Source organism: Oncorhynchus clarkii, chromosome 1 (genome assembly GCF_045791955.1).
Source record: "Oncorhynchus clarkii lewisi isolate Uvic-CL-2024 chromosome 1, UVic_Ocla_1.0, whole genome shotgun sequence".
NCBI lineage: Eukaryota > Metazoa > Chordata > Actinopteri > Salmoniformes > Salmonidae > Oncorhynchus > Oncorhynchus clarkii.
In genome coordinates, this window is record NC_092147.1 from 73,135,208 (window position 1) to 73,155,663 (window position 20,456).

The 20,456-nt window shown below is 41.2% G+C and overlaps 1 protein-coding gene across 1 annotated transcript in view; it reads left to right on the forward strand.

The window, feature by feature from the left end:
* The first annotated feature begins 4,186 nt into the window (after positions 1–4,186).
* Positions 4,187–20,456, forward strand: part of LOC139417420 (disintegrin and metalloproteinase domain-containing protein 12-like) — a 150,773-nt gene continuing 134,503 nt past the window's right edge. Inside the window, exon 1 of the mRNA XM_071166701.1 lies at positions 4,187–4,562. Within this exon, the coding sequence (XP_071022802.1) occupies positions 4,454–4,562 (109 nt within the window). The 5' untranslated portion in view covers positions 4,187–4,453. The remainder of the gene's footprint in view (positions 4,563–20,456) is intronic.

The following is a 20,456-nucleotide window of genomic DNA, read 5'->3' on the forward strand; positions in this document are numbered from 1 at the left end:
AATTACTTTCTGTAGCCACCAAGCCATTTAGCCCTGTTCCAGTGGCTGAGCACAGACTGACAGACATTAGATTATGAGGCGAGGGGTGCCTATCAGCCTAGGTTTCTCAAGAGCATACTGCAGAAAAAGATCATATAGCCCTCTGCCTGGGCACACACTTCTTGAATCAACGTTGTTTCCATGTAATTTCAATGAAATTAGACGTTGAATTGGAAAACAACCTCTCACTCAACGTCAACAAAACAAAGGAGATGATCGTGAACTTCAGGAAACAGCAGAGGGTGCACCCTCCTATCTACATAAATGGGACCGCAGTGGAGAAGGTGGAAAGCATCAAGTTCCTTGGCATACACATCACTGACAAACTGAAATGGACCACCCACACAGACAGTGTGATGAAGAAGGCGCAACAGAGCCTCTTCAACCTCAGGAGGCTAAAGAAATGTGGCTTGTCACCTAAAACCCTCAAAAACTTTTTTACAGATGCACAATTGAAAGAATCCTGTCAGGCTGTATCACCGCCTGGTATGGCAACTGCACCCTCCGCAACCGCAAGGCTCTCCAGAGGGTGGTGCGATCTGCCCAGCGCCTTACCGGGGGAAAACTACCTTCCCTCTAGGACACCTACAGCACCCGATGTCACAGGAAGGCCAAAAAGATCATCAAGGACATCAACCACCTGAGCCACTGCCTCTTCACCCCGCTATCATCCAGAAGGCGAGGCCAGTACAGGTGCATTAAAGCTGGGACCGAGAGACTGAAAAACAGCTTCTATCTCAAGGTAATCAGACTGTTAAACAGCCATCACTAGCACATTAGAGGCTGCTGCCTATAGGCATAAACTAGAAATCACTGGCCACTTTAAGGAATGGAACACTAGTCACTTTAATAATATTTACTTATCTGGCATTAGTAATCTCATATGTATATACTGTATTCTATACTATTCTACAGTATCTTAGCCACTTAATAATGTTTACATATCTTGCATTACTCATCTCATATGTACACTACCGTTCAAAAGTTTGGGGTCACTTAGAATTTTCCTTGTTTCGAGGCCTTAGTACTTGTCTCTTCGCTGCAACTCCACAATGGTCTCGAGAGAGGCAAAGGTTGAGTCATGTGTCCTCCGAAACATGACCTGCCGAAATGCACTCCTTAACACCTGCCCGCTTAACCCAAAAGCCAGCCGCACCAATGTGTTGGAGGAAACACTGTACAACTGACAACAGGAGTCAGCACCTGGCCCGCCACAAGATTAAAATGTGTTCAGTCAAAGGGGACCAAATTAGTATTTAGTAATTTAGCAAAGAATAGTACATTCGACCTGGATGGACATAATTTCCTTCATTTGCAGACACTTGAGCTATGGAGATTCATTAGAACTGACACTTCCTACTAAGAGACATCTGCCCGTTTGGCCTGCAGCATACCGTACACAGAGCAGGTTGGCATTTATTGAGATGACTCATGTACTGGAGGCAGCACTGCAGAGTGGTCACTAGCTGGCACAGCCACTAAGTCATAAAATATTATTTTAAACCTAGCCTTAACGCTAACCACACTCCTAACCTTAAATTAAGACAAAAAGCTAATTTTTACATTAATTTTTACAACATAGACAATTTGGACTTTTCAGCTGGCCTATTTAGCGGAAATTGCTCCATTCTGCCTCCTGGGCAAGACTTATGACAATAAACGTCAACCTGCTACTGTCACAGACCAGATGAACATGTGCAGGAGCAGGTAGCATGTCAAATGCAATGAGTAAATTAGATGTTGTCCACTGTCTTAATGTGACAGGAAATCTCTTGTGGTATAATCTCTCATCGACAGCCATCTGACCAAATTACGCAATATTTAGTTCTGGGTTCACCCAGATTACAAGGCATATTGTATTGCTGTAAATGTAATATTACACCATATATGTACAGCTTAATATTACCTCAATGTTGAAATAGGCCTACAGTAAATGTTTACACATATCCAAGTTAGATTTTATATGTGGTAGAAGAGTATACCTTAAACATATCAAGTGACCTTGATATGGCAGTAGATGCCCAGTGGATGTAGTGTGGTTAACACCTAAATCTCAAAGTCCTGCTGACTAGTGAGCAAACGGGTATTTTTGAATGGCTTTTTTGTGAGCGTCAGGAACTGAATCGCATCTGTGAAAGAGTCATTCATTTAACAAGCGATTTAACTTAGTCAGGTAAAATTGTAATTTTCACAATCTGACAATGGTAGGCAACTGTTCAAGCTTTACATTATAAATGTTGTATGTTTCATGATTTTTCATTTTAAAAATTGCACTTCTGAGCGAAGAGCCGTTTTGGAGCAAATTAGGTGAACAGAGCCGAACGATCCGGCTTGCCCATCACTACTCCTGACTTCCGTCTGGAATGGATCTTTGATATTGTCAACCCAATGCGTCGATAACGAAGGAGGCTGTGCTCACTCAAACCACCGACACGCACAGCCACACATAACCCCAGAGCGTTGCCCTCTTTCATTACAACAGTTAGATTTTACAATCCTAACAATGAGGCCTCAACCCCCGAGGAAAAAAAACAACATTTGATGGAACCAATCAAACCATCACACAATTTCTGAGATAATATTGCATTAACAAACAGCCTTCTTTCCAAACCCGTGTGGTCACAAACCCGTGTGGTCACAGCTCTCCCTGTAACAATGTACAAATGGTTAAAGTACACAAGGGAAAACAAATAAGCATAAATATGGGTTGTATTTACAATGGTGTTTGTTCTTCACTGGTTGCCCTTTTCTTGTGGCAACAGGTCACATATCTTGCTGCTGTGATGGCACACTGGAATTTCACCCAGTAGATATGGGAGTTTATCAAAATTGGGTTTGTTTTCAAATTCTTTGTGGATCTGTGTAATCTGAGGGAAATATGTGTCTCTAGTATGGTCATACATTGGGCAGGAGGTTAGGAAGTGCAGCTCAGTTTCCACCTCATTTTGTGGGCAGTGTGCACATAGCCTGTCTTCTCTTGAGAGCCATGTCTGCCTACGGCGGCCTTTCTCAATAGCAAGGCTATGCTCACTGTACATAGTCAAAGCTTTCCTTAAGTTTGGGTCAGTCACAGTGGTCAGGTATTCTGCCACTGTGTACTCTCTGTTTAGGGCCAAATAGCATTCTAGTTTGCTCTGTTTTTTTGTTAATTCTTTCCAATGTGTCAAGTACTTATATTTTTATTTTCTCATGATTTGCTTGGGTCTAATTGTGCTGCTGTCCTAGGGCTCTGTGGGGTGTTTTTGTGTTTGTGAACAGAGCCCCAGGACCAGATTGCTTAGGGCACTCTTCTCCAGGTTCATCTCTCTGTAGGTGATGGCTTTGTTATGGAAGGTTTGGGAATCGCTTCCTTTCAGGTGGTTGTGGAATTTAGCTGCTCTTCTGGATTTGGATAATTTGTGGGTATCGGCCTAATTCTGCTCTGCATGCATTATTTGGTGTTCTACGTTGTACACGGGGGATATTTTTGCAGAATTCTGCATGCAGAGTCTCAATTTGGTGTTTGTCCCATTTTTGAAATCTTGTTTGGTGAGCGGACCTCAGACCTCACAACCATAAAGGGCAATGTGTTCTATGACTGAATCAAGTATTTTGAGCCAGATCCTAATTGGTATGTTGAATTTTATGTTCCTTCTGATGGCATAGAAGGCCCTTCTTGCCTTGTCTCTCAGATCGTTCACAGCTTTGTGGAAGTTACCTGTGGCGCTGATGTTTAGGCCAAGGTATGTATAGTTGTTTTGTGTGCTCTAGGGCAATGGCATCTAGATGGAATTTGTATTTGTGGTCCTGGTGACTGGACCTTTTTTCGAACACCATTATTTTGGTCTCACTGACTTCTCAAAGACCAAACCCTGGTCTGCTGGGTCTGTTTGCAAGCGTTCCCGGAAGTCTCGCGATGTTGCGCCTCTGGGTTTAGAAACTCTATGATTGGATGCTCTTTTTTTACAAAGATGCATTTTACCTTCGCGGCGCTAGGACCCTCGCGGCGCTAGGACCCAACGGATCTAGTCCTTGCAAGCGCACATGGACATTGTAGAGTGTAGCGGCTCTGATGTTAAAGAGTACGCTGGTCTCTGAATCAGATTTTTGTATGTAGGCTATCTCTCTCTCTGTTTTCTGTCGCACCCGCTTACTTCTAATTTTTCAAACTCACTTGTCAATGTCTTGGTGACATTACTGCCAAGTCCTTGAGTGCGACACGCAGGGATTTCAGCATGCTTGGATGAAAAGTTTTTGACAGCTCCTCTTTCGTGGTCCCGCTATAAGAAGTCAATACTTGTTCTTCCTCTGTTTCGGAGCTGATCCCACTCTACTGCTTGCATCCCGTATCTGTCAATCACTCGTGGACAGCATATTATGGTCGTGTCGGTGCAATAATTCACCCTGAACGCATTTCTTTCCCAAATCGGGCAAAATGACTAACTGGCGTTGGACGAACTTTGCATTTCTAATTGTTTTTCATGTCTTGTCCATGTCAACAGCAACGGGCAATACAGACAACACACTTCTGAATTTACATGATGGTAAGTCTCTATTTGAATTTGCCATCAGCCATGCTGACAGTTTTATTTTGCAGTAGTTTACATTGGAAGTGGAGATACATGGGCTACTGTATCACATTTATGTCAATTAAAATGTAAAAGTCTAAGTATGTAGAGTTAAACGGTATCAAGCTTAATTCAGCTTTTATATCCAAGTTACCCATTAATGCAGAAATCCCAAGGCTACAAAAACATTTTTTCTGCATCAAATCTAAAACAATTTTAAGTGTGTGTGTGTGTGTGTGTGTGTGTGTGTGTGTGTGTGTGTGTGTGTGTGTGTGTGTGTTAGAGGAAGAGAGAGAGGTTTGTTACTGAGGTGTATCCTGGGGCTATTGATTCCTGCAAAGTGAGATGAGACAATAGCAGGAAAGTGACAGCAGTGCTGGGTGGATGAGTTTAGCTCACCATACATTGCCTGCTTATGTTCAAATCAGTGTGTGACTGACAGAGACATAACGAGAGAGAGAGAGACAGAAATACAGAAAGAGACAGATGCAGAGAGCGAGAGGAGAGCGAGAGAGACTGACATACAGAGAGCAAGAAGAGAGAGGGAGTGAAAGAGTGAGTGAGAGAGAGAGAGAGAGAGAGAGAGATACTACTAAGGAGATTAGAGCTGTGCTGGCTGAGGTGACCAAACCACCTCTGGAGTGTGAGAGTGTATGTGAGATGCATCCTTTGATAAGAGAGAGGATCTAGTGAGAGCCTCAGCCTGTCAGCTGGACTAAGCCACCGGGACTGGCCTCAGAACAGCTCTTATCCTCCCTCTCCAATCCACCTGAGTAGAGCCTTTCTGTCTCAGAGTCAGTGGTAGAGAGAGAGAGTGAGAAGTTAAGAAACAGTCCGGATAAAAAATTGTTTTGTAGTGGGTATTTGGTAACCTGGATGAACCTGTGTTTGAGCAACTTCTATGGTCCCTCCATGAACTATAACATTAGTGAGTGTATCTATTATATGGGTTAAGATGGGTTAAGTTAGGCCTATATCTAATAACCCCACATATACCCTAGTTTATTCATTCTCCATCATCTCAACATTACAGCAGAGACAAATGGCAATGACAGTGTTATCGTTCCATCTGCTACGCTCTGAGAGGCCACTAAAACTATTTTAGAAACACACAAACATTACACTCTGGGACCTGCTTGGCTCTGAACAGGGTGTACAAAATAGTTTGAGAATAGTGTGTATTGAAATGGGGCAAAACCATGCCTTGATGTCTGCAGGATATCTCCTGAGCTCCTCAACGTAGTGGTAGTTGGCATGTCTTCATCATCAACGAACGTGAAATATTGGTAAGATATCGATGTCTCATTTTCAATGGGGTGGCAGGGTAGCCTAGTGGTTAGAGTGGTGGACTAGCAACTGAGAGGTCGCAAGTTCAAATCCCCGAGCTGACAATGTACAAATCTGTCGTTCTGTCCTGAACAGGCAGTTAACCCACTGTTCCTAGGCTGTCATTGAAAATTGAATTTGTTCTTAACCGACTTGCCTAGTTAAATAAAGGTTAAAAAAATGTCTAGACTACATCATACAGTTAAGTTCTCATAGAACTTTATAGTTTGCCAATGTTCACCTTCTCACCTGCAATTTAGAGCTAACTGAAAGGATAGTTCAGACTTAATGCCATTGTGGGTTCATATCACAATGAATATCATTCTTTCCCATAGAGGCTGTAGGATCCTACTGTGTTCAGTGGTGATTGTCAAATGAGGGGGAGTCTCCAAGACCTCCCAGAAAAGCTGGACTGTCATCCCAGAGAAAATATAAATTGAGTTGCTTAACCATAATCATAGCTAGAGGAGCGATATTATCCTAATTACTGTGTTACTACAGGGTTGTCAAACAACGTGAAGATGAGTGGGAGGTCGGTCTGCTTTGATAAGAGCCTCTTAGTGAATGGCTGTTTCATTTCAGACCGATAAACTCTTAATCTTGTTTATTCTAATTAGCCTACATAGATTTAAACAAGGTTGTGTACTTTTAGGTTTGTGATTTATCCAGAGTTCAATAAACAATTAGAGGGAGCCAAATTACCATGATTAGATTTGAGGATATTATCTATTCAGTCAGACTTTGGTTGTGTCCAAAAATAGTGGAGAAGGGGCCGGGAAATTGAAGATTTTACTCTGACCGGACAACAAATGACACACAGAAGCACAGTCTGAGACACACACACTTTCCTTGAGGAGTGTAGCGCTGCATGTAACTCATATCACCCCTCAGAATGCTCTGGAATGCTGATGTATGGCTGACGGCTGCCACCGTTGCCACTCCTCCCTCTGGAAAACCCATTGAGGGAATAGTCTTCCTGGTTTCAGGCCCCAGCTCATTGGCTGTCTTTGACATTATGGGGACATATTGGCATTAGTTGTTGCCGTCTTGGGACTGTGAGACATAGTTATCAGTGTCTCTCTCTGTTAGCCGTCATTGGCCATTAAAGTTGTCTTTGTGATTTAGCTACCTGCTGCTTGCCAAACGCTGCTGCTGCACCACCCTGGGAACAAACAGACAAACACACGACCTGACATGGATCCCAACACACAGATGCATGCACACATGAGTGCACAAGTGAGTGCAGAAAATACACTCACAAATATGACCCACCACCTGGATTCGGTACAATGTAGCAACATTTGAAATTCTGTTTTTTTTTACATTGGATAAAAGTAGAGACTCAACTTGAAAATAGTATATCAAACACTGCAGTTGAGGAACAATGGGGGGGGGGAATCTGCTTTGAAAGTTGATAAACTTGTAACGCCGTGAATGTTTTGGTACACCTACTGGAGAGCTCTTCTTTGTCTACACCCATTCAGCATCGTTCACACCCTCTTAAGTCTTAGCCCCACCCATCTCTTTAATGACTCACATGTGAGGCCATCTCTCTCATCGTCAGCCATCACTAGCACATCAGAGGGTGCCTATAGACATAGATTAGGAATCACTGGCCACTTTAATGAAATGAAACACTAGCCACTTTAATAATGTCTCCGTATCTTTCATTACTCATCTCATATGTATAAACTGTACTCTATACTATACTACGGTACCTTAGTCACTTTAATTGTTTGTAAATATTGCATCACCCATCTCATATGTATTTACTGTATTCTATACTATTCCACTGTATCTTAGTCCAATGCTGCTCTGACATATACGTATATATATTCTTAATTCATTCCTACTCAGATTTATGTGTATTTTTGGAATATGTTGTGAAACTGTTAGCTATTACACGTTAGATATTACTGCACTGTCGGAGCTAGAAGCACAAGCATTTCGCTACACCCTCAATAACTTCTGTTAAACACGTGTATGTGACCAATACATTTGATTAGATGTGCTTAATAGAATGAGTAAGGTAGTGAAGTAAACAACCAAAGATTTCAAGACTGAAAGTGGTGAAAGTAGGAGAAAAAAAATGTAGAAGTAAAAATACACTTCATCTAGTCCTTGGCCTATATCCTAATCTGACTTTGGTGCAGGTCATGTTGTTCTTCACATTACCGTCTCTGGTAAACACACACTATATCAAATCAAATGAAAGTGTATATATATTTGTCACGTGCACAGGATACAGAAGGTTTAAATGTGAAATGGTTACTTGCATTGTTTAGACATGTAGCTAGCTAGCTAAACAATGAACCCTAATCCCAACTCACACTATCATGCACCATGCAACTAAAGCTAACTGAATTCAATGTTAGCTAGCTAGCTAACATTAGTCTATAACTAGCAATCCAAATGGATTTCTGAGATACGGATAATATTACTACACAGATCATACACGTAACATTAGCTAACTAGCCAGCCGGCTAACGTTAGCTAGCTAGCTAACAGTATGTTTTAACTTGCAATGAAAATGACTTTCTGGCGAAATTAGAAACATATAATATCTGAAAATGTAGCTAGACTCTTACATGGATATACATGGATGAACTCTTCTCCCTTTCTGTCATGGATGCCATAGTTGCCCTTAGTTGGAAGATGTAATCCGGAGACAGGCGTTTTATACAATAGCCTTCTGTGTTTTCTTTTCGGCTCTCTCCGCATTTGGCAATCATCTCTCTGCTTCCACTGGGCATTCCAATGATTTCAAAACTCAGTCAACTTCTTCCGTGACATCAACACTTGATCGCTGTTTCTTCCCCATCACTTTTATCAGAAGACTCTACAATGTCTAGTTCAATAAAAATGTTTTTACCTAAATCAGGAATTTCCTCATCGTCTGATTCGTTTTCAGAGTCAGAGAGAGTCAGCATGGCACAATCGTCCTCCAGAAAGTAGTCCATCACAACTTTTTCCCACTGATCTTTGTCGATAGTGCTATTAACTTCAGTGCAGCAACCTTTTCAGTTATTCATGATATCTTTTTAAAAAAGCAGCGGTAGAAAAGATTATCCACACATACTGAGCAGCTCATGTTATACTGTAGACAGAAGCATGGTACATGGCAGACCAATCCGTACTCATCTCTTGACATGTCCAGCCCATCTATTATCTCAGACAATTATGGCTAGCGGGAAGGTTCCTGTATTTGTTCGTGGCTAAACCAAATAGGCTCGTGATTTAACCATTTTATTAGTATTTACGAGTTTGTTATTAAGTCACATGGTAGTTGACATGTTCCAGAAGGCATTTCTGGCAACAACAAAAAAGATTAAAAAACAACAACTTTCAAATGCCTCTCCTGTGAAGTAGTGACGTGGACATAGGCCTAGCTTCTTGAAATGGGTCAAAAATGTCTATCCACTTTGACACACATACTTGTTATGAGTCACCATATAATCTGTAAATACACAAATGTCATTGCAGGCCAAAAAAGAAGAAAGGCGCACACACGATTTATCATCAATGTTTCAGTTGGAGGAAAAAAAGACTACATAAATGTCAGTCAGCAAACAGTTCCTCTAAATCTAATTCACTATAATTATATAATGAACAAAAATATAAACACAACATGTACTGTAAAGTGTTAGTCCCATGTTTCAGGAGCTTAATTAAAAGATTCCAGAAATTTTACATATGCACAAAAAGCTTATTTCTCTCCAATTTTGTGCACACATCTGTTTATATCCCTGTTAGTGTGCATTTCTCCTTTGCCAAGATTATCTATCCACCTGACAGGTGTGGCATATCAAGAAGCTGATTAAACAGCATGATCATTACACAGATGCACCTTGTGCTGGGGGCAATAAAAGGCCACTCTAAAATATGCAGTTTTGTCACAACACAATGACACAGATGTCTCAAGTTTTGAGGGTGCATGCAATTGGAATGCCTACTGCAGGAATGTCCATCAGAACTGTTGCCAGATAATTCAATGCTAATTTCTCTACCGTAAGCCGCATCCAACGTTGTTTTAGGGAATTTGGCAGTACGTCCAACCGGCCTCCCAACAGCAGACCACGTGTAACCAAAGGACCTCCACATCTGGTATCTTCACCTGCGTGATTGTCTGAGACCAGCCACCTGGACAGCTGATGAAACTGAGTAGTATTTCTGTCTGTACTAAAGCCCTTTTGTGGGGAAAAACTCATTCTGATTGGCTGGGCCAGGCTCCCCAGTGGGTGGGCCTATGCCCTCCCAGGCCCACCCATGGCTGCGCCCCTGCCCAGTCATGTGAATTCCATTGATTAGGGCCTAATGAATTCATTTCAATTGACATATTTCCTCATATGAACTGTAACCCATTAAAATCATTGACATTTTTCTTCAGTATAAAAAACTTACTTAGACAGAGTAACAAACCCCCTAGTTGCCATAGTTCTGCAGTACATTGCTAACATACAGAGAGAGGAAAGCTTCGTATTAGCCAGTTATTCCCGAACCTGAGTTTTTTTGTAGTGGACACTAGACACAGCAGCAGAACAGATCACCACACCGGAAGCAGTGTGAGAACCCCATGGGCACACTCACAGAGAACGGTGCCATGCTAGATGCCAGGCTTCTCAATTGGATGCCATTATTAGGGCTGGATGAAAAGAGGTCCATGCTAGGGGGCTCCAATAGTGGGGCAATGCTAGGTGAGCCTAAATGCCACCTGAGAGGTAAAGAAAGGAATGACGGAGAGGGTAGAGTACTTCATTGTGCAGAGTGAATCTGACAGACACATGCGGTCTGTGGTTTGGTACATGTGTGTGGTGTGCGCGTGTGTAGTGCGTGTGCGTGTGTGTGTGATCATTGGGACAGTTGCAGCTTTGAGGACTTTTTTAGCACCAGCGTTCTTCATGCCACTATTGGAGTGTCACCATCACCCACTTAAAGGAAAGTTGTATCATTTTTCTGCGTCTCTGAGCGATGTTCTATCGGTCCCCAGGGTCATTTTATGTGTTCAAGTGTATCTGAGCTATTCGCCGTTCAAGCAGGCATAAATACAGCCAGTATGACAAGTTTTCCCCTGGTCAGTTTTATGGATTGACCTTTAGAATGCTTTTGATGGTGAGCAGAGCTTGTTCTGAGGTACTGAGAGAATATTATAATAATTGAAATACTTATTGAAAGGTGAGTGCTGAGAAGTAGTGCTACTCTGAAATGTGCTTTGCCTTAAACCTGTTGATGTGTTTGTGTGTGTGAGCATTCTGCACACATGCCTGCAAAAATGTAGAGTTTGAGGGCCCTTTGAGGTGATCTGAACATTCATGTGTGTTTTCAGATGGATCAAATGTCTTCACTAAAGCCCCTGTGCTGGGTTTACTAAGGTGATAGTTGGAACATGCTTCTCCGCAGCTGCCTGTTAGGTGTTCCTGCATGTGTGATCAGTTACTGAAAGCCAGAATTGCCAGGTCCCCATTCTGGGATCCCCAGAGCTCTGAGCTAGAATCCAAGGTGAAAAGTGGCTCCTAAGCCAATGCTTCCTCTGCAGCTCCTGAGGGATGGGAGGACATGGACCCCCCCTGAACTCACACATACCACTCCCTCCAGGATTCTGCGATCGCAGTGTTTTTTGGCAAAAACAACAATTCCCTGCATATTACGTGAGGGCTTTCACTTTTTCCCTGTAAAACTGTCCAGCAAATTTTCTTGAATTGCAGCAGCAAAATCAAACATTTCATTCTGCAAATATCACAAAACATTGACATACTGTACACACACACATGCACACACACGCAGACACACACACACACCTCAGCGCCCTCCCTTAACAGAACATGCTTAAGTGGTGAGCATTGGGGGTTTCAAATTACCATTATTTCACCATGATCCACCAGCCCAATGTTTACCCAATCTTCCACTTAATCGGCTTGGCTGTTTGAAATGGGGGTGTGGGGCCCAACAGTCATGATTAACATCCCCTTTTCCAGTTAGCCCCAGCTTCATTACTGCATGCCTGTAGAGTGTTATCACTTGGCAAGGTAAGGAGGGAGGGAGCTGGCGATGGAAGGAGGAATCGGGGATAATAATTTCAATGGCCTCCAGGCACACACACACACACCTACAGTGAGGTCCCTACAGAAAGATGACTTCACCAGGGGCCTTGGACGGCATGACGAGCACTTCTCAAGAGGACAACTGGTCCCACTTAGCACAGCAAAACAGTCCTCCCATTACATACAGGTCAAGGAGGGCCAGAGAGGGTCTGGGTGGGGGACTGGTGGTGAGGGGATGTTTGTATAAATTATTCCCCATCTAACCTCCATACCACCCCGCAGATGAGAAGGATCTCTACTGATGCTTGTAGTTTTTCTCCTCTGGCATGATTCTAACACCAGGCTGTTTCAGCTTTGTTTGGTGTCCTGTTGTTGTCATAACAACACATAAATACTCCATATTGTGATTGGCTTTAAGGGCATACGTGAAGCAGCACTGGATCATGTATGAGGACAATTCACTATTTTGGTTTTGGCAACTAGCTACATTGATGTTCCTCAGGGCAGTATGTAAGCCATAAAGAAAGGCTTACTGGGTTGTGCTATGTAAGAGGTTTCTTTTCAGGTTGCCTTTAGCATCCAATATCATGCTATGCCACATTCATCATAAATATCACAGAGAGGAGAGAGTTAGCACTAACTATAGGTTTTATTAGTGTGAGAACATGACTTCTAATAGGAATTGTTTCAACGACTTGGTCTTTTATTGTGTGCATAGTGATACGGTACAGTTTTAATAAGGGGAAGTGTAAAGCATTTTCTTTGATGTTGTAGCGTTAGCCCTAAAACCATAACTGGCTCAAAAGAGGCTTGTGTCTTATGAATGGGGCCTTCCTTTGTACTGGAGTACTGTACTTTCAGAGTGATGAGATGGCATTAAAGCAAGTCTATGCTGCTAGAAGTTCAGGTAGTTAAACGATGCATGCTACAGAATCGATTTGATTAGGTTTTGTTAGTGTTAACAGAATGGGTCCAGCACTATTGACTTCAATGGATGGTTCCTCATTCAAAGACTCATTGATGTTACAGAGGTATGCACATGACAGGCAATCCCTTGCATTGCCAATTAGATTTGTAAAACAGTAATGTTCCCAGGAAGGTACACTGTTGGTTTATATACTATCTACAGTGAGCTCCAAAAGTATTGAGACATTTGTTTGCTGTTTTGCCTCTGTACTCCAGCACTTTGAATTTGAATTGACTATGAGGTTAAAAGTGCAGACTATCAGCTTTAATTTGAGTGTATTTCCATCCATATCTGGTGAACCGTTTAGAAATTACAGCACTTTTTGTACATAGTTCCCCAATTTCAGGGGACCAAATGTTTTGGGATTTAAATGTGTATTAAAGTAGTGAAAAGTTAAGTATTTGGTCCCATATTTAAAGCAAACAATGAAAACATCAAGATTGTGACTCTACAAACTTGTTGGATGCATTTGCTGTTTGATTTGGTTGTGTTTCAGATTAATTTCGTGCCTAATAGAAATGAATGGTAAATAATGTATTGTGCCATTTTAGAGTCACTTTTATTGTAAATAAGAATAGAATGTGTTTCTAAACACCTCTACATTAATGTGGATGCTACCATGATTCCAGATAGTCCTGAATGAATCGTGAATAAGGATGAGTGAAAAATATCATGCATACCGCCAAGACATGCTAACCTCTACCATTACAGTAACAGGGAACGTTAGCATTTTTGGAGGGGATATTTATGCGTCTCACTCATCATTATTACTCTCTCAGCTCTTTTCTCTTCTCTCTGTCTCTCTCTCTCTGTTTCTCTCTCTCTGTCAATTCAATTTACATTTAAGGGGCTTTATTGGCATGGGAAACACATGTTTACATTGCCAAAGCAAGTGAAATAGATAATAAACAAAGGTGAAATAAACCAATAAAAAATGTACAGTAAACATTACACTCCCAAAAGTTCCAAAATGATAAAGACATTACAAATGTCCTATTATGTCTATATACAGTGTTGTAATGATGTGCAAATAGTTAAAGTACAAAAGGGAAAATAAATATAGGTTGTATCTACAATGGTGTTTGTTCTTCAATGGTTGCCCTTTTCTTGTGAGAACAGGTCACAAATCTTGCTGCTATGATTGCACACTGTGGTATTTCACCCAAAAGATATGGGGGTTTATCAAAATTGATTTGTTTTCGAATTCTTTGTGGGGAGGCAGGTAGCCCAGTGGTTAGAGCGTTGGACCAGTAACTGAAAGGTTGCTGGATTGAATCCCCGAGCTAACAAGTAATATGTCATTCTACCCCTGAGCAAGGCAGTTAACCCACTGTTCCCCAGGCGCCAAAGACGTAGATGTCGATTAAGGCAGCTCACTGCACACATTTCAGTTGAAGGCATTACGTTGTACAACTGACTAAGTATCCCTCTTTCTGTGTAGTCTGAGGGAAATATGTGTCTCTAATATGGTCATACATTTTGCAGGAGGTTAAGAATTGCAGCTCAGTTTCCACCTAGTTTTGTGGGCAGTGTGCACATAGCCTGTCTTCTCTTGAAAGCCAAGTCTGCTTATGGCAGCCTTTCTCAAAAGAAAGGCTATTCTGTACATAGTCAAAGATTTCCTTAGTTTTGGGTCAGTCACGGTGGTCAGGAATTCTGTATTCTGTCACTGTGTTTAGGGCCAAATAGCATTCTAGTTTACTCTGTTTTTTTGTGAAATCTTTACAATGTGTCAAGTAATTAACTTTTTCTTTGCTCATGATTTGGTTGGTTCTAATTGTGCTGCTGTCCTGGGGCTCTGTGTCGGTCTGTTTGTGTTTGTGAACAGAGCCCCAGGACCAGCTTGCTTGGAGGGCTCTTCTCCAGGTTCATTTCTCTGTATGTGATGGTTTGGGAATCAGCCTAATTCTGCTCTGCATGCATTATTTGGCGTTTTACGTTGTACACAGAGGATATTTTTGCAGAATTCTGCATGCGGAGTCTCATTTTGGTGTTTGTCCAATTATGTGAATTATTGGTTGGTGAGCAGACCCCAGACCTCAACCATAAAGGGCAATGGGTTCTATAACTGATTCAAGTATTTTTAGCCAGATCCTAATTGGTATGTTGAATTTTATGTTCCTTTTGATGGCATAGAAGGCCCTTCTTGCCTTGTCTCTCAGGTTGTTCACAGCTTTGTGAAATTTACCTGTGGCGCTGATGTTTAGGCCGAGGTATGTATCATTTTTTTTGTTTTTTTGCTCTAGGTTAACGGTGTCTAGATGGAATTTGTATTCGTGGTCCTGGCAATTGGACCTTTTTTGGAACATCATCAATTGTGTCTTACTGAGATTTACTGTCAGGGCCCAGGTCTGACAGGAGTTCTAGGTGCTGCTCTAGGCCCTCCTTGGTTGGGGACAGAAGCACCAGATCATCAGCAAGCAGTAGACATTTGACTTCAGATTATAGTAGGGTGAGGCCGGGTGCTACAAACTGTTATAGTGCCCTCGCCAATTCGTTGATATATATATGTTGAAGACGGTGGGGCTTAAGCTGCATCCCTGTCTCACCCCCCCAGCCCTGTGGAAAGAAATATGTGTTTTTTGCCAATTTTAACCGCACACTTGTTGTTTGCATACATAACTTTTATGTCGTATGTTTTTCCCCCAACACCACTTTCCATTGTTTTGTATAGCAAGCCAAATTGAGTCGAAAGCTTTTTGGATATCAACAAAGCATGAGAAGACATTGCCGTTGTTTTGGTTTGTTTGTTTGTCAATTAGAGTGTGCAGGGTGAATACGTGGTCTGTCATACAGTAATTTGGTAAAAAGGCAATTTGACATTTGCTCTGTACATTGTTTTCACTGAAGAAATGCATGAGTCTGCTGTTAATGATCTCTCTCTCTCTCGCTCTCTGTTTCTCTCTCTCTCTCTGTGTTTCTCTCTCTCTCTCTCAGTATCTTTCTCTCTCTCAGTATCTCTCTCTCTCTCTCTCTCTCTCAGTATCTTTCTGTCTCTCTCAGTATCTCTCTCTTTCTCTTTCTTGCTCTCTTTCTCGCTCTGTTTCTCTCTCAGTATCTCTCTCTCTGTTTCTCCCTCTCACTCTCTCTCTCAGTATCTCTCTCAGTATCTCTCTCTCTTTCAATATCTCTCTCTCAGCATCTCTCTCTCAGTATCCCTCTCTCTCTCTCTCTCTCTCTCTCAGTATCTCTCTCTCTCTCTGTGTTGTACTCTCTCTCTGTTTCTCTCTGTGTCTGTCTCTCAGTATCTCTCGCTCTCTCAGTATCTCTCTCTCTCAGTATCTCTCTCTCTGTTGTACTCTCTCTGTTTCTCGCTGTGTCTGTCTGTCTGTCTCACTCTCTCACTCTCAGTATCTCTCTCTCTCAGTATCTTTCTCTGTGTGTCTCTCTCTCTGTCTGTCTTTCTCTCTGTTTCTCTCTCGCAATCTCTCATTCTTTCTCTCAGTATCTCTCGCTCTCTCTGTTGTACTCTCTCTCTGTTTCTCTCTGTCTGTCTGTTTCTCTCTCTCTCTCAATTCAATTAAATTCCAGGGGTTTTATTGGCATGGGAAACATGTGTTAACATTGCCAAAGCTCTCTCTCAGGATCTCTCTCTCTCTCTCTAATTAGTGTGTGTAAGGTGTATATATGGTCAGTAGTGTGATGGTTGGGGAGAAAGCCAATTTGACATTTACTTGTTAATTTTTTTTATTGGAGAAAAGGTTTGAATTATTGTATTCAAAATGCTACAGAAAACCTTTCCCGAGTTGCTGTTTATGCAAATTCCCCTGTAATTATTGGGGTCTGATTTGTCTCCACTTTTGTGGATAGGGGAGATGAGCCCCTGGTTCAAGACATCAGGGAAGCAGTCAGAAGTTAAAACCATGTTGAACAATTTAAGCACAGCATTTTGCAACTCGGGTGTGCTGTTTTTCAGCATTTCATTTCTGATGTTATCTAGACCACAAGCCTTTGATTTTATAGATTTAAGCTTTTCATTTAGTTCTTGTTGGGTTATTGGGTAATCTAATGGATTTTGTTTGTTTTTAATGACTGATTCAAGGATGTTACATTTTTCTTGAATTTTTAATTGGTTCTGCTGTAATTCTTTTTGTGGGATGTTAGATTATCAAAATACGTTTTCCAAATTACTTCATTTTGTATGGCTAATTCTTGTGGCTTTGTCATGCTTAAGTTGTTCCACATGTCCCAGAACTGATTTTGGTCAATTGTGTTTTCAATTTCATCAAGTGTCTTGTTGGTATAATTCAATTTCTTGCATTTTTCAGTGTATGTTTATACTGTTTCAGAGTTTCAAAGAATTCATAGGGTTGTTTTGCTGTATGTTTTTCATTTGACTTTTGTCTTAGGTGTTTTCGAATTGTTTTACATTGGTTATCAAACCATTTTTCAGAAACATTTTGTTTTTTGTTTCTGAAGTTGCATTTCTTTGGTTTTCTCAAATTTGCTTTCGATGCTGCTTTTTGGAATATGCAATTGATGTCTTGAGTAGCCGAATTGACACCTTCTTTATTGTTTTGGTATTGTGAGTTATTGAAGAACTGTATAGAGTTCATCATTTCATTTGAGTTCAATGTTTCAATGAATCTATTTGCACTGTTTTGACCCCACCTGTACGGTTGGTTTATGTTGTAGAGTTTGTTGGGCTGTTTTGACCCCACCTGTACGGTTGGTTTATGTTGTAGAGTTTATTGGGCTGTTTTGACCCCACCTGTAGGATTGGTTTATGTTGTAGAGTTTATTGGGCTGTTTTGACCCCACCTGTACGGTTGGTTTATGTTGTAGAGTTTATTGGGCTGTTTTGACCCCACCTGTAGGATTGGTTTATGTTGTAGAGTTTATTGGGCTGTTTTGACCCCACCTGTAGGATTGGTTTATGTTGTAGAGTTTATTGGGCTGTTTTGACCCCACCTGTAGGATTGGTTTATGTTGTAGAGTTTATTGGGCTGTTTTTTTGAATGAATATTGCCGGTTAATTACCTCAGAAACACGTTGATCTGACTGTGATCTGACAATGGTGTCTGTGGTCTGAAAGTGAATGCACTAATGAAGGAGGGGTCAATGTCAGTGATGGCATAATCGACTACACTTGTCCCAAGAGCAGCTGAGCAGTAAGTAAACTGACACAAAGAGTCCCCTCTGTTTCTACCATTAAGCATGTACAGGCCTAAGGCTCGACAGAGTTCAATATTTGGTCAGGACTGTTTCTATTATTTATAATAGGGCTACTATACAAGGAGGGGTGTCCAAATATGTGGTGGTTACCACCCACATCAGTGTAGTCAGGCTCAGAACCTGTTCTTGCATTGAAATCTCCACAAAGAAGCACTTTACCCTCTGCCTGAATTTGAATGATTTCTTTATGGAGATTGTCAAAAAACTGATCATCATAATATGATGAATCTGAAGCTGCACATATGCATACATCATATGCATACATCAATGTCACAATAGATTGAACCTTTGTTAAGTTTTAGCCAAATGTGATTAGTACTTTTTTAATTTCATTCAGTGCTAAGTCCTGCTTATGCCAAATGATGATTCCTCCTGAGTCTCGGCCCCGTTTGGCATTTTTATGTTTGATTGATGGAAGTTAACTTTCTCTATAGCCTGAGGGACACTGAGTATCTGTCTCCACGACACCATGTTTCCAGTAGGATTATTATGTCCTGCCCCTTGATGTTTTAATCAATTCTGGATTTGTTGTTATATAACCAAAATGTGAAGAGTATAGGCCCTGGATATTCCAAGAGCTAATAGTTAATGATCTCATTTATAATAAGTGATATTCACTGGTTTGAGTAAAGTACATTGAAAAAAAACGAATGAATAATATATATATATATATATATTTAATGAATGGGGCCATGTATATACATACAGTGGGGCAAAAAAGTACTTAGTCAGCCACCAATTGTGCAAGTTCTCCCACTTAAAAAGATGAGAGAGGCCTGTAATTTTCATCATAGGTACACTTCAACTATGACAGACAAAATGAGAAAAAAAATCCAGAAAATCACATTGTAGGATTTTTTAATGAATTTATTTGCAAATTTTGGTGGAAAATAAGTATTTGGTCACCTACAAACAAGCAAGATTTCTGGCTCTCACAGACCTGTAACTTCTTCTTTAAGAGGCTCCTCTGTCATCCACTCGTTACCTGTATTAATAGCACCTGTTTGAACTTGTTATCAGTACAAAAGACACCTGTCCACAACCTCAAACAGTCACACTCCAATCCACAGTTCAACTAGTCCTATATCGACATAACCTGAAAGGCCGCTCAGCAAGGAAGAAGCCACTGCTCCAAAACCGCCATTAAAAATCCAGACTACGGTTTGCAACTGCACATGGGGACAAAGATTGTACTTTTGGGAGAAATATCCTCTGGTCTGATGAAACAAAAATAGAACAGTTTGGCCATAATGACCATCGTTGTGTTTGGAGGAAAAAGGGGGAGGCTTGCAAGCCGAAGAACACCATCCCAACCGTGAAGCACGGGGATGGCAGCATCATGTTGTGGGGGTGCTTTGCTGCAGGAGGGACTGGTGCACTTCACAAAATAGATGGCATCATGAGGCAGGAAAATTATGTGGATATTTTGAAGGAACATCTCAAGACATCAGGCAGAAAGTTAAAGCTTGGTCGCAAATGGATCTTCCAGATGGACAATGACCCCAAGCATACTATCAAAGTTGTGGCAAAATGGCATAAGGACAACAAAGTCAAGATATTGGAGTGGCCATCACAAAGCCCTGACCTCAACCCTATAGAAAATGTGTGGGCAATACTGAAAAAGTGTGTGTGAGGAAGTAGGACTACAAACCTGACTCAGTAACAACAGCTCTGTCAGGAGGAATGGGCCAAACTTCACCCAACTTATTGTGGGAAGCTTGTGGAAGGCTACCCGAAATGTCTGACCCAAGTTACACAATTTAAAGGCAATGCTACCAAATACAAATTGAGTGTGTGTAAACTTCTGACCCACTGGGAATGTGATGAAAGAAATACAATCGGAAATAAATAATTCCCTCTACTATTATTCTGACATTTCACATTCTTAAAAAAAGGTGGTGATCCTAACTGACCATAGACAGCACATATTTACTAGGATTAAATGTCAAACTGAGTTGAAATATATTTGGCTAAGGTGTATGTACACTTCCAACTTCAACTGTGTGTGTATATATATATATATACAGTCGTGGCCAAAAATCTTGAGAATGACACAAAAATGTATTTCTACAAAGTTTGCTGCTTCAGTGTCTTTAGATATTTTTGTCAGATGTTATTATGGAATACTGAAGTATAATTACAAGCATTTCACGTGTCAAAGGCTTTTATTGACAATTACATGAAGTTGATGCAAAGAGTCAATATTTGCAGTGTTGACCCTTCTTTTTCAAGACCTCTGCAATCCGCCCTGGCATGCTGTCAATTAACTTCTGGGCCACATCCTGACTGACAGCAGCGCATTCTTGCAATATCAATGCTTAGAGTTTGTCAGAATTTGTGGGTTTTTGTTTGTACACCCGCCTC